Source organism: Gobio gobio (assembly GCF_949357685.1).
Source record: "Gobio gobio genome assembly, chromosome: 21".
Classification (NCBI taxonomy): Eukaryota; Metazoa; Chordata; class Actinopteri; order Cypriniformes; family Gobionidae; genus Gobio; species Gobio gobio.
Window position 1 is genome coordinate 19081021 of NC_137117.1, and position 14960 is coordinate 19095980.

A 14960-nucleotide genomic window follows, 5' to 3' on the forward strand; every position below is an offset into this window, starting at 1 on the left:
GCCCTACCCCTCCTCGTGGGCTCTTTGTGGTTTTCTTGGGGAGGAAAATGTCGTATTCAGTAGTAATAACTGAGAATTTAAAGAGATAGTTCACCCAAAAATCTTTTTTTTTGTTTTCTTGTTTTTTGTCATTTACTCACTTTCATGTTGTTCCAAACCTGTTTGAGTTACTTTCTTCTGCTGTAGAAAAAAATAAATATTTTTAAGAATGTTGGTAACCAGACAGTTGACAGCATTGACTTCCGTTTTCCCCACTACTATGCAAGTCAACAGCTACTGACAACTATTTGATTACCCACATTCTTCAAAATATCTTCTTTTGTGTTGAATAGAAGAAACTCATACAGGTTTGGAACAACGTGAGATTGAGTAATGATGACAATTTTCATTTTTGGGTGAACTATCCCTTTAAGGGAGAAAAAAAACATTTAATCTATATATAGATTTTATTAACAAAATGCTACTTCAAATGTTATTGCACATCTTCAGCTATCATTCCACTGAATTAAAAATATTAAAATGTGTTTGTGTATTTCTTTTTACTCTTTCTGTTGCTCATTTTTGCTTATGTGCTAGTTATTTGTGTCTTCTCCTAACTATTTTTAACTAAATTCAGCCAGTTGCACAGCAGTGCGCTGCTATAATTAGAACAATGAACGTGCGGATTGCTTGCGTCAATGGAATCCCGTGTGTGCGTCACGTCTTTTGTCTGTGAGCGCTCTGATTGGTCGCAGCCGGAAAGATTTGTCTAGGATCTCCGCCCCTGCATGGCCATATTTGCCAGTGGAAACGCCTCGAGAGGATGCACCTCTGACGTAACGGCACAATAAAGTAGTCGCTTATATATCTGCTCGCTCACAGAAATATAAGAAAACAGTCTTGTCGTGGCCGGGGACGTAATACATGGTTATCCATCACTTGGAATAAGGACGCTGACAAGTCCCACTCCACAGTACATTTTCAGGTACGTAAGTAGTCTATTTTTGCTTTTAATAATCGGAAGTCAGTTATTACTCTTCTCTTATTGTTTTTTATGCTTCTTTTAAATCCTATACGAACAGCAGATGTGTTTTTAGTATGTAAATATGCGTTGAAGTATTGAAATATTTAGGCTGAGGTCTAATTGAATGTATTTTGCTATGTTTTACTACATGGTGCGCACGAGTTATTCTGAAACTAACAGCACAGCGCGTATCCACCACAGTTAAATGCGCAGAATGAGTTGGCTTCTGGTATTTAAAAAAATTGAAACAATTTGAATATACATACGCTATGAGAAACCGTACGAAATGAAAGAATAGACTGAGAGGGGGTGTGTGGTACAGTGGCGCGCTCCTGCACGCGCAGTCACGATGCAACAGGTGCTCGCGCAACTTAGCTGCACACATTCTCTTTTTAACACCGACTGTACTTTGGATATTTGAATAATACACATGACATGTATATTAAACGCTTCACATGGGTCAATGGCAAATAATGATTCAAAGGGAGAAAGGAAAAAATCTCATTTAAAACACGTGTGCGTTTCCTACGCACATTTTGATTGACTCTAAACGTACACGACACACATCTTCATTTGGTGTACACACAATGATAACAAACCAAAAAAAATGAAACGTGTTTCAAGCTTATTTTGTTTTACCAATATCATTTTGAGTCATGGTTCTAACGTTTTCTTAGAATTACTCAATCTCACCTGAACAAAACGAGATAACTTTAACATGTCATAATAATAATAATGACATTTACAGTCAGAGATATAAAAGGGGGTCCTGTCTGTTTATTTGATTACTTTTATTTTATTATTATTTATTTTTATATCTTTATTTATGGTCATCAAACTGACTTGGCTTCCTGCGTGTTGGTTATGCCACACTGACTGATTTGGCAGAACTTTTTTTCTTTTCTTTTTCCTTTTTTACAATTTCCAGACAGTTACACCGCCCACACATTTGAGCTTTAATAAAAAAATATATCTATTGAAAATGCATTGACTTGTTTAGTCAACATATGGAGGCAGTGAAATGTTCAGGGGTCAGATGATCATTAGGTGTCATGTTCTCACCTTGCTCTATTTGCAAGGTCATGAACGTCTGTCAAACTGCTAAGCCATAATTATCTTTCACATTTGCATAGTGCATTAAAATACTTTCTGCAGAATGACTCTTCTAAAATATGTTTACAACTGATATTGCCACATTTTTAGACATGTTTTAATTGCCAGGCTAAAGATTTAAGCCACGTTGAGCAGTAATAATAAAAATGTAATATGATTGTATATAAGCATCTCTTCACTGCAAACAGTTTTTCCCCTTATTATATCTTATCGTTATGGTATGGAACACTATGTCTGATTTAGCTGGGGAAATTTGAGTCCATCTAAAAAGTTCCATACATACACTGCCCACTTGCATGCGCCCTCACAAACACACACGCCCTCTCAGTGGGGCGACCCACGTTCATCTGATGTTCTAATGTGGTAACACAATAAGCATGGCTGCCCTTTCCAGCCAGACGGCTCTCGAAGTTTTCTCAGAAATCTCAAGGCACTTCAAAGTACTGTGTCTATACAGATTCTTTGGCCGGCTAGGAAGTCTGTCTAGGTATAGGTTAGAAAGCTGTGTTCGGCTCTCGAGGCATTTGACTTTTCCGCGGCAATATCTACAGTATTGAAAAGTAGATGTTGTGGTTCTGTTCAACAGAAATGACCTGTGTTCAAAGTCAACATGGAGTCCAGACCTATGAGAGCTCCCTCTTCAACTCAGAGTTTTTGAATCCTGACTTCACCTCCAGGTTGGCCATGGATGTGACTGACCAGCTGGACCAGCTCTCCGCACCCTCCCTGCCCAGCATCACCTCTCTGGTCGGAGGCTACGTTGGCGAGTTTGATACCTACTCGTGCCAGATCGCAACAGGCGCTGCGTCTGCCTGTGCGGGCGTCCCCTCTGGGCAAGACTCGTTCAAGCTGGACGACCTCCAGGTGTATGGCTGTTACCCAGGCACGTTCGCTTTGAGTTACCTAGACGAGACGTTGTCCTCTTCAGGTGGGTCAAACTGCTTTGGAAGCCCGGCGTCTGCGCCATCCCCCTCTACCCCGGGGTTCCAGCCCATGTCTGCCTGGGATAGCACCTTTGGTCCCTGCTCTCCCGATGAGGGATGCTGGGGTTCAGAGAAGTCTCTGAACCAGACTGCCTCTTTCTTCACGTTCGGGCACGTCACAGCCGACGAGCATTCTCCTCGGGGGTCACTTCAGCCGCAGCTTCCAGACCAGGATCCCTTTTCTCAGACCCAGCAACACGGTTCTCCGCTTCCCTTCAGCCCACTCGGCCTGGAGCAGGGCAGCCGGGATGGCTCAGGACTGATGGACGGACACCTGTCCCCTAAAGTCAGGAGCCCCACAGGAAACGAGGGTCGCTGCGCAGTGTGTGGAGACAATGCTTCCTGTCAGCATTACGGAGTGCGAACCTGTGAAGGGTGCAAAGGCTTTTTCAAGGTAAGAGAGAGTAAATTATTATTGCTAATCAAGTCATGTTAACACACCTCAGCATTTTGGGCATTAAGCTCATTTTATTGACAAGCTTCAATGTTTCCTTTTTGGTTTTGTAGCGCACCGTACAGAAAAACGCCAAGTATGTTTGCCTCGCCAACAAGGACTGCCCAGTGGACAAAAGGCGGCGAAACAGGTGCCAGTTCTGCCGCTTCCAAAAGTGCCTAGTTGTGGGGATGGTGAAAGAAGGTGAGAATATTTGTATTATTCATTTGAATTAAAGTGCCCACATACCGTCAAAGCATTTTTAATAAGCGTGCATATTGTCCCTCTGTGTAGTTGTGAGAACAGACAGCCTGAAAGGTAGAAGAGGTCGCCTGCCATCCAAGCCAAAAGCTGTCCAGGACTCGTTGTCGGCCTCTTCACCTGTAAACATCATTGCCTCTCTCGTCACTGCCCATATCGACTCAAACCCTGCCAGTGGAACTCTAGACTATTCAAAGGTGAAGACAGAACAAGCTTCACAACAATCTGACAGCAACATTTAAGCTTTTAACCTTCTGTGCACCTACAATGTTAATTAATATATTGTATTTTTGGTCATTGTCTAGTATCAGGAATCAGTTTCTGGATTGTCTGAGAAGGAGGATGCCAACGACATACAGCAATTTTATGACCTGCTAACTGGGTCAATGGATGTGATCAGGAAGTGGGCCGGAAACATCCCTGGATTCAATGCCTTCTGTAAGGAGGACCAAGAGCTTCTTCTTGAGTCAGCGTTTGTTGAGCTCTTCATACTTCGGCTAGCTTACAGGTACAAGTCAGTTCATATGACAATAAATGTAGTGTTATTATAATATTATGTGAGGTGACTAAGCATTCATTTATCTCATTTAGGTCAAACCCTGAGACAGACAAACTTATTTTCTGCAACGGTGTGGTTTTGCACCGGACGCAGTGCGTACGAAGCTTTGGTGACTGGATTGACTCAATTATGGAGTTCTCTCAGAGTTTACATCGCTTGAACTTGGACTTGTCGTCTTTGTCCTGTCTTGCCACACTGGTCATAATCACAGGTAAATCACTTGTCTTTTAGTCCATTTCTACAGTATTTTATTCTGTTTTATCCCAAACAAACCTCTAACCCTGACTGTGACCAACAGATCGACACGGCCTGAAAGAGCCCAAACGGATCGAAGACCTCCAAAACCGCCTGGTCACGTGTCTCAGAGACCACGTCTCCACAAGTGCTCCTGAGGCCACCCGGCCCAACTACCTGTCCCGACTCCTGGGCAAGCTTCCGGAGCTGAGAACACTGTGCACCCAGGGCCTCCAGCGAATCTTCTATCTTAAACTGGAAGACTTGGTCCCACCTCCACCCATTGTGGATAAAATCTTCATGGACACATTGCCATTCTGAATGCGCCAAAGAGATTTTATAAACGGACAACCGGGGTGACTGAAACTGATGAAAGAAATGGATATGAGATGTTTGGGGAACTCTTGATGGTTTAGGACTGTATCGCTTACTGTTCTCCGCTTTCTTGGAATGGAATCAGAGAAAGATGACATTCTACCTGTGCCTGCATTTGGAAACCTTTATCACAGTCTTCAACATTGAACTCACTAACAGACACATAACAAGAAATATGCATTTGGTGAAACATTTTGGTAACTCGAAACACATGGTGTTTCAAATCTTCGTATATTTTAAGCTGAATTGGTGGCTTGAGTCAGTAGCATTTCATGTCAATGGTGCAATTCAAATGCTAGAAATGGTATTCCCATAAGTATTGCAGCTATGTTCAGAGGGCATATTCCAAATAGAAAGCATCCAAGAATCCAGTAAAACATCTTCCAACTTCAAGTTAGAATAGCCATGGACCAAAACAGGGAGCAGAAACAGCATTTTCTTGGATGCTTAAATGATCAGACAAAGCCTTAAATACTCTCAAGTGCCCAAGCATTGTCTCCCTTGAACACAGGGGCGCAGCTAAGGGGGGGAAAGTTAGGACGATTCTAAGGGCCCACACACTTTTGGGGCCCCCTGAGATGATCTTGGATAGCTAGGTTGGTGTGGTAGAGGGCCCAACATCAAATTTTTTCATAGGGCCCAAAATTGCTAGCGGCGCCCCTGCTTGAACATGCACAAAAACATGCACCATAGTGCTTACACTGAGGACTGGTGTGACTGCATTCGAGGACTGTGGTACACTTGTCTAATATTTCAGACCCAATGACAATAATGTCAAGTAAAACTAGTGCATTTTAAGAGACGCTAGTTTATATAAAAGACAGTTCACGAATATTTTCTGAAAGGTCACAAGAGATCCAGAGCAGCTACTGTATATGTACCACGTACAGCCTCTTTCATGCAAATACTTTGAGTATTATTACAGATGCCTGACTTAGCGTACCAGTCAAACCTTAGAGTAATTCTATTTGTATGTATGTAAGGATGTATAGGTATGGCTAGAGCTACTGTAGACTGTAACTCATTTTATCATAATGACAAAATCAAGATCGGGCATTCTGATTTTTTTTACATAAAATGAGAGGTATTGCTTATCTTTCATTGATTTTGTGCAGCTCTCTATACATAATAAATTTTGAACAAAAATCATCTCGAGTGTTCTAAACATTTCTTTACATCATATGGTAGCATTTTAAACAGCGGTTTATCGATAAAAGAGATAAAGCAATATTTGCATGGTTTTCTTCTTTGAAACACGGTTGAAGGGTTTCTGTCATCCTTTACTCACCCCGTCTGCCATTCCAAACCATGTTTTTCTGTCTTCTGTGAAATATAAAACAAGCCTTTATTTATAACATCGAATTCTTCTGAAGTCATTACTGTGACAAACCGATTGAAATGCATGTTGACAGTGAGTCTGATTTGTGAACAAATCATATTTTATGAACTGGATTCACTGAAAATATCTCATTCAAAGAGACCTAGTGCAAGACAATATGAATAATGACTTAAAATTCCATCTGTTTTGCACACTAAGCTATCTCATGAATAGAAGCACTTAAAGATAAGAAGACTTCAAACAGAACACAGTCATGACTTTTATTATTTTTTGTCATTTTGGGAGTGGCCAAATTGAACCATTGTTGTCATACAGAAAGAAAGTTTATAACAACAACATGAGGAGAGTGAAAGATTTTTATTTTGGGGTGAGCTATTTCTTTATCATATAGCCCAAATAGCCAAAAAAAAAAACTTTTTGCCTATATAGTGTTTCAACATTGCTTTCACAACAGCTATAATCGGAGTAATCATGAAGTCATCTGGATTACTTAAAGCTACACCATGTAACTTTTCCGTCCACTAGAGGTCGCCTGTTCAAAACAAAGGCGTAGTTTGATGACGCCACGCTTGAGCGCAGAATCTTGGGACATGTGGTCTTCACCTCACAGCCGGTGGAAAACAGTCAGGATAGGACTCGGGCAGAAATCATGTTCATAGGTGCGATTATTAACATTACTGTAGTGAAGCAGAGTAGGACCGAGTGTTGTGGAGCTGAGCAAGGCCGCAGGAGCGATTGAAGAGCGGGACTGTTATTATGGCATAGTCGCCAGCGGGACTTTTATTATGACACGGTTGCCGGCGCCACTTCCTCTTTTCCAGTCATGAGTATATGAGGTAACGCAACTCTGTTTATCGTATTAGATATATTTGAGTGTGTTGAAAAGGAAGTTATGACGTTCGCTCAGCGGCTGCTATGACACTTGTTCACACTGCAGTAAGAGTAAAGTGTTTCACTGAATAAAACCGGAAACCGAGGGTGACGCAGATATGACGCAATCGACAGGCGACTCCCTCAAACGCATAGCTCACACGTCCCAGTTCCTTGGTTAAAATAGCATTTTCTCACGATTTACAAATAGTTGGAAACATTTGGGATATTCTAAGTACTCAACTGAACAAAATATATAATACTGGCCTAGTGGTTTCTGGATATATTTTACTGCAAAAATCCTACATAGTTCACCTTTAATGAGCTTTCCACGTTTAGAAGGAAGTTGTGGTTTTGAACTTTCTCCATATGGACGGTTAATCGGCTAATCTGTGTCATGTGAATGATTCAGACCTGAAATTCAGCAGTTTGACGTCGATCTTGAACTATATTTAGAACAGTTTTACGTTTTTATTATCAGGCCATTTTTTAATCAGATTGTCACATACGTCATTATATTGCTTTATGAGGCCAACAATAGCAGTGAAATTACTATTGCTCATAATTGTCAGGACACAGACGGAGGCAGAGGGGTAAGTGAACGCAGATGTTTATTGAAACACAGACAGAGGGTAGATGCAGGTGAGTAATGAACAAGCACTTTGCGGACAGTCACTTAGCTGAAGGATAACAGGTATTACTGGTGAAGGGTGAATGGATCAATAGGAACGAAGGACGGAAGACGAGGGATACTCAGGTAAGTTGCGGGTAAGGAGTCCAGGTACGTAGGCTATAGACGAGACCAGACAATGACTGCGTCCGAAACCTGGAAAATGCTGCCTTCAGAGGACACATTTCAAGGCACGTCCAAATCTCATGTTAGCTTCACTTCCTGTCTCCTGAGGTACCTTCATCTGATTGATTTTTGAAGGCAGCATATTTGTATCCTTCCCTGCCTATATCCCACAATCCTGTGCTCTACATTCTATGACAGCTGAGCTGGAAAAAATAGATGGCGTCCGAAAGTGCCATTGCTGGTCAGTTTGTGTGTACATGTACTTTTTGTACCAACATTTTCTACTTCTGATGTCATTTCTAGCGAGAAATTACTAATGTAGTATTTAAATATTTGTTTAGTTATCACCAAAGCACTCTCTATTTTGCTGTAGATCATTAAAGGGTTACTTCAGTGATTTAGCATTAAGCTTTGTATTTCAACTGGGTCATTTATGCAGTAGAAATGTGAAATTATATTTGAATTTGGTGCCTTCTAGACTGAGAAAAGACAGAAAATGTATTTGTCTCATGCGGATGAAAGACAACAACTCCCAGAATGCACTTGCTTCGCTGCCCTATGAGGCCACTCCGTGCACCGTCGTTTTGATCTTCATAGTAATACAATCATTTCTTTCAGTTAGAGAATAAACACTACAATGAAAAACTGAACGTGTCTTTTCAATAAAGTGTGAGTGAGCCGAACGAAAGTCACGAACGAAAGTCAGCTGAGCAGAGCTGAGGTAACGTTAAGCGCCATTCTGGCACGTTTTCAGATCGCATATGGAAGCTAAACTATCACAGGAATTCATTGAAAAGTTGAAACACTCACTTCACTCTGCACCGCGCTCCGTTATGATTGTCCATGCGGCCGTCTGTGTCTAACATTCTGTGCGAGAGATCTCTCCCCTTGTGGGCGGGTTGATAACATGCGGAACAGCTCCATCTAGTGGCTGTAGTCTGTAGCCTCTGGCCAAAAAATCCTCAGATGACGCGAAATGACGATATTTGCGTCATCGGAGGATTTTTTTCCAGAAATAAAATGCATAATTCTCTCGTCTCAGAGGGACATGAGGGGGAAAGTACCATAATTTGAATATACTACCGGGGTTCTACTGATACAAAGCCTTTTAAACAGTTACACTGCCTTAGAAGTCTGTCCGAAATTAGTTTCGTGAGGTGCCTTCATGCACAAACGCTGCCTTACAAGCCATTGCCTGATAAGGCAACGAGTCAGCTGTCTAGATTCTCGGACGCAGGAGTGAGGGTTCTTATAGTGTCCTGATGATGAAATGCAGGTGCGGGTGATTGATTAGTTCTCTGGTCACAGTGAACGAGTGGGTGGAGCGTGGAGATCTGGTGACGATGCATTTGTGTGAGTGGGTGTTGGCTGTGACTCTGTGACAATAATAGGGTAAGGGATTTCAACATACCCCTGACTCTGAAGTAGGGTAAACTATAAGCCTCTAGATAAAGAGAATTTACACTATTCCTTTGGTGCAAAATTCTTTGCAATGTGCTACAGACGGTAATGATACGTCAAATTTTGAGGATTACCAAGAAAAATTTCCAAGGAATCACAATTTTCAATTGCTTTTTTTCTTTCTTTTGGGATTGATGTATTTGAATTACTTATTACAATTCCAAATGTACAATGTTACCCTTTTCTTACCTTTTTCATTTATGTATGTCTGACAAAAATGCATCATATTTAGTTTATTAATGGTTTAATACAAATTGATGGACAATTTATATGCATTTCAAATACATAAATCATAAATTTAGGTATGATAAAGCAGGCAAAAAAAAATCTTATGAACTTGCATTGAAGGAGTTAGCAACAACATGGCAACACCCTAGCAACCACCTAGAAAAGCCCGGTACCCACATAGCAACACAGTAAGAAGCAACTCCCTGTCCACCCTCACAACAGACTACAGTGGAACACAGAGCACCTTTAGGTATTTCTAAATAATTCTGTGCGGTAGCTTCAAAACACTGAGCCTGTCTGATGGCTGACTGTCACGTTACACACCACAAGGCTTGCAAGGTGTCGCATATCCCCTCCTCCCCTGCAGAGGACACCGAATTCTGTGGCCTAATTTTAGGCCACTGTAATATATTCTGACACATCCTGTGCTTGCCAAGGTCTGTGACTGATGGTACCACCAAGGAAAGTACAACTGGGCAGACAGAGTAAGTGCCAGGGACTTTGTGTGACACCTTCCTCTAGCAGCCCAGACCAACAGATGCATTTTGGGGCTTAAATTAAGAAAGATCCTCAACATTAGTGACCTTGGGCAGAAATGTTATGTAATATCCCAGGCCATTCTAAATTTAACTAAATAATACCTGGGCGGTGGCAATGAAATTGGCCTGAAAGCATCTTACAGTGTGCCTCACGAAGTGAGTCATTACAGAAAAGGGATATCCCAAGAAACAATGAGCTTTCTGAGACCTGGCCAGTGAAACACATTATATTGTATAATTATTTGCATAGACTGTGGTTAAAACACTCTTCTTCAGGGAACTGTATGTCTGTATGAACAACTTGTCTGGAGTATATGTTTGTTTTATTTTTTAAAATAATTCACACAGCTCTTGTGAGCACCTTGCCCAGACAGTGAGAGGAAAGAGGAAACCCTGTGGTAAATACATTTAGCTCATTATTATGCCATGTAACTCAATCTGCTCCATTGTCAATTTGACAATGACAAATGAGAGGGGAAGAGCCACATTTTCCTGGTTTATGCAGTATTATGAAATGAGTACATTACAACTGAAGACAGACAGACAGACAGATAGATAGAGAGGGAGAGAGGCAGACAGACAGACAGACAGACAGACAGACAGACAGACAGATAGATAGATAGATAGATAGATAGATAGATAGATAGATAGATAGATAGATAGATAGATAGATAGATAGATAGATAGATAGATAGATAGATAGATAGATAGATAGATAGATAGATAGATAGATAGATAGATAGATAGATAGATAGATAGATAGATAGATAGATAGATAGATAGATAGATAGATAGATAGATAGAATGACAGACAGACACATTTAGACAGACAGACAGACAGACAGACAGACAGACAGATAGATAGATAGATAGATAGATAGATAGATAGATAGATAGATAGATAGATAGATAGATAGATAGATAGATAGATAGATAGATAGATAGATAGATAGATAGATAGATAGATAGATAGATAGATAGATAGATAGATAGATAGATAGATAGATAGATAGAATGACAGACAGACAGATATAGACAGACAGACAGACAGACAGACAGACAGACAGACAGACAGACAGACAGACAGACAGACAGACAGACAGACAGACAGACAGACAGATAGATAGATAGATAGATAGATAGATAGATAGATAGATAGATAGATAGATAGATAGATAGATAGATAGATAGATAGATAGATAGATAGATAGATAGATAGATAGATAGATAGATAGATAGATAGATAGATAGATAGATAGATAGATAGATAGATAGATAGATAGATAGATAGATAGATAGATAGATAGATAGATAGACAGATGGACAGATAGACAGACAGATGGACAGACAGACAGAGAGACAGATATAACTATATAACTGTTATGAACTTGTCTGGCAACCTTATAGGAACATCAGAAGGACAGGGCAGCAACTAATAAAAAATACCAGAGATCATCCACAAGAAGTAATTGGATAAAGTCACTATCACTCCGATTACAGCAGTTATGTGGGCAGGGCCAGGGACAACATACAAAAATATCCGCAGTTTCCATGTTTGGCTTACTCTATTCAAGTTTTTTGGTGCAACATCAAAACAAGGTGTTGAAAAGCACATTTCCATGGTGACAATTTAACAAGACTAGTTTCCCGTCAGAGGATACAGTTATTACATAAACCTCCACCAATCTCCTGTACTGGTCACTGACAGCTTGAGAATGAGAACATGAGAATGCTGGGATATTAAACAGGAGTGACAGGGGCGGCTCAAGTTTCGATGGTGAGCTGCAAGTTTTGGAAAAGAGCCCAAAGGTTGTTCTACATTCTTCCCAAGAACAAGGAGGCACGGAGTGACCACATGCAAGACCCTAATAACCACATAACAGGTGTGAAAATAGCCATTGATAGTCTTTCAAGTCTTGATCTACGCTGCGTTGGTGAATCTGACAAATCAACATCCAAGGACACTGCATGTGTACAGCGCACTCCCGATAAACATATGTTTAAGTGCAAACCCTCCTCATGGATTTAGCCTAAAATATGCATTAGCAACTGTGTATTATTTGTAATATAATTATTTTCCGATGACTGCAGCCTTTCTCACTCAGGGACAGACAGCAAGGCTATTTTTATAAACTGTGAGCCCATGTAGATTCAGTGAAAGGCTTGACAAAGTGTTGTTGATGACTTGTCATGGCCCAAACAGGTGCAGTGGCCATGTGATCGATAGTGACCGGGGAACATTTACTGTACACACTGAACTCATGACTCAGTCTGAACATGCTAAACCAATCCAGATTGAGCATCATGTGGTATATCATGCGGTGTGAAAATGTGTTATATTTCATCTATGATAATATGGCCTTGTAGCTGTAAATTAGGGGTGTTGAGAGACTGAGGGAAAGACAGAATATTTATAATGGTGTAAGATAGGAGAGAAGGATATGGATGAAAACATATGAATGTTGTATGAGGATCTCTAATTTCCATCCAGCACTTCTTTCAATTCAACACTCAATCGTTCCATTTGAATGAATGCTTGCACAGATAATAAAAGAAATCACAGAACAGTTCCCGGACACGAGCCTCCCCACTCAACAGAGAAAGCCTTATTCTCGAGAATAATCAAAAGATTTCTTGATTTCAATGTCTACACTCTCAGTTCATTCTCCTGACTGAAATGGGAGACAATTTGCCAAATATTCCTGCAAAATATTGTAGTGCGATCTCGATGGGAGACTGAATGAGAACATCAAGTGTTTATACCAAATAAACGTGTGCATACTTTGGCATGCGTTAGAAAAAAATGCCATATTCGTGACAAAAAAATTCCCCCAAAAAATGCGACATCAAATAATAATAATAATAATAATAATTATTATAAAAAAAAATATTATTATTAAATGCTATGTTTTATATGTTTTCAGTTTTTGTTTATTTCAAGAATAATTATTATTATTACTATTATTATTATAGCAATTACAAAAAGTAAAGATAATAACATTTAATGGATTAAATATATATATAATACATTATAGTTAGTAATTTTTTGTATATTGAGCTTTTGTCATAAAATTTGTATATGACAGTTCAAATACATAACAAAAAGCAAACTGAAATAATAACTTGTATTTGAAATCACCAAAGCAAACACCCAAAAGGATCACACCCCTATCTTGCCCCCCTCATCATGAGTCACACCCCCTACTGCTGATTGGCTCATCCTGATCCACTTTCAACAGTGTTGCTTGCTGCACCTTATATATGTCATATTAATAAATAACAATGATCTACAATACTAAAAATAATATGCATAATACAATTAACTTGGACAATCATGTGCTGAAATTTAGAACTAGTCATTTTTACTATCTTGTTAAGGAAAATGTAATTCTTTAGTATGTGGCATCTTGCATGCATAACAAAAATAAACGGAAATAATAACGCTCAGCTGGTCACGTAGGGACCCTCTCTTAGAGCGGAAAACTACAATATGTGCAGTGAGGCCTGTCCACCCAGAAACTGCATTGGTAAAACACAGCTGTTAGAAAACCAGCTTTACCACGACGAGAGACAGTGAGAACAGACAGGAATGTTGTACATTTCATGGGATGTATGGTAAAAAAATTATCTTTTTGTATTAACATGGCATTTCACATGTTGTTCATGTTTTGACAACCACAATAGGCAGGGTCTTGTCTCAGGACCGGCTGAGCAGGTTTATTCTTTTACAAAATGCAAAAGAATGAGTAAAAGATAAAGTAGTAATAAACCTCAACTGCTGTGTTTCCACTTATGTTTTTAACATTTGAAATAAATAATAATAATAGTTTGCTTAATCCTAACTTTTCCCATTCATGTGAGCAATTGTATCTTGCACAAACATACAAACATGTGAACACATTCAAACCTGCTAATAACTCTCCCACATACTACAGGCGTAGATTCCTCTCAGTGTACGCGTTGTTCCCCAGAGGAGTTATATTTTAGGCTTTCAGAAGGGGGTCATGGGTGGGGATTGCCGGTCCCTAACATTAGCCTTGAGTTTAAAAATAACCTCTCATCACATGAAATCAATAACAGCACTTAGATGTAGCGGAGTGCGTGTTCACGAAGTCATGCCCCTCTGGGATTATCACGCTACTTGGCAAGTGTAAGTGACACCATCACTCTCACCTGGACCTGAGGAAAATCCTGCACCATATGTAAAACGATAACAAGTTGCTAACAACATGGTGGTGAATACTTTACCAGCTACCTATTCCAGGTTCTATACGTTCACTACCATAAATTGACACTTTTTTCCATAGAATAAATCAATCTTGTCTTGTTTATTTCAAATGTATTCTCACTATGGTATGAAAAAAAAATCGAATTAAAATTACCCAAAAATGAAAATGACCCAGTGATTTACTCACCCTCAAGCCATGCTAGGTGTATATGACATTCTTCTTTCAGATGAATACAATCGGAGTTATATGAAAAATGTCCTGGCCTTTCCAAGCTTTATAATGGCAGTGAATGGGAGCCCAAAATTTGAAGGCCAAAAAAGTGCATCCATCCATTATAAAAGTAATTCACACGGCTCTGAGGGGATAATAAAGGCCTTCTGAAGCAAAGTGATACATTTGTGTAAGAAAAATATCCATATTTAAAACTTTATAAAGTAAAATATCTCTCGCAAATATAGAGTAACGCCTCTCACAGTTCAAACAGTTAAGGCCTGTTCACAGCGGGATGATTTTCGGGCGCGTTTAACGCGCCGTTTA

General features: G+C 39.9%; 1 protein-coding gene across 3 annotated transcripts; it reads left to right on the forward strand.

Annotated features, from left to right (window-relative positions):
• Nucleotides 1-804: 804 nt before the first annotated feature.
• Nucleotides 805-6110, forward strand: nr4a1 (nuclear receptor subfamily 4, group A, member 1). 3 transcript variants are annotated; one of them, XR_013815469.1, is made up of 8 exons: nucleotides 837-964; nucleotides 2703-3493; nucleotides 3607-3736; nucleotides 3827-3990; nucleotides 4099-4301; nucleotides 4385-4563; nucleotides 4651-5455; nucleotides 5614-6110. XR_013815469.1 is itself a non-coding variant. In XM_079802927.1 (7 exons), exons 2-7 carry the CDS (start codon nucleotides 2705-2707, stop codon nucleotides 4905-4907), a joined length of 1722 nt encoding a protein of 573 aa, XP_079659053.1. In that variant the 5' UTR covers nucleotides 805-964; nucleotides 2703-2704; the 3' UTR covers nucleotides 4908-6110. The 3 variants fall into 3 exon arrangements, 2 of the variants coding, with proteins under 2 accessions (XP_079659053.1, XP_079659054.1); XM_079802927.1 differs by having other exon boundaries at nucleotides 805-964; nucleotides 4651-6110; XM_079802928.1 differs by having other exon boundaries at nucleotides 857-964; nucleotides 2794-3493; nucleotides 4651-6110.
• The last annotated feature ends 8850 nt before the right edge of the window (nucleotides 6111-14960 follow it).

Excerpts from the sequence above, each read along its gene's own strand:
- nr4a1 (XM_079802927.1), top strand. The coding sequence starts at position 2,705 with ATGACCTGTGTTCAAAGTCAACATGGAGTCCAGACCTATGAGAGCTCC. Across the intron at positions 3,494-3,606 it reads GGTGCAAAGGCTTTTTCAAG|CGCACCGTACAGAAAAACGC; the intron begins GTAAGAGAGAGT and ends TTGGTTTTGTAG. Across the intron at positions 4,564-4,650 it reads CACACTGGTCATAATCACAG|ATCGACACGGCCTGAAAGAG; the intron begins GTAAATCACTTG and ends TGTGACCAACAG.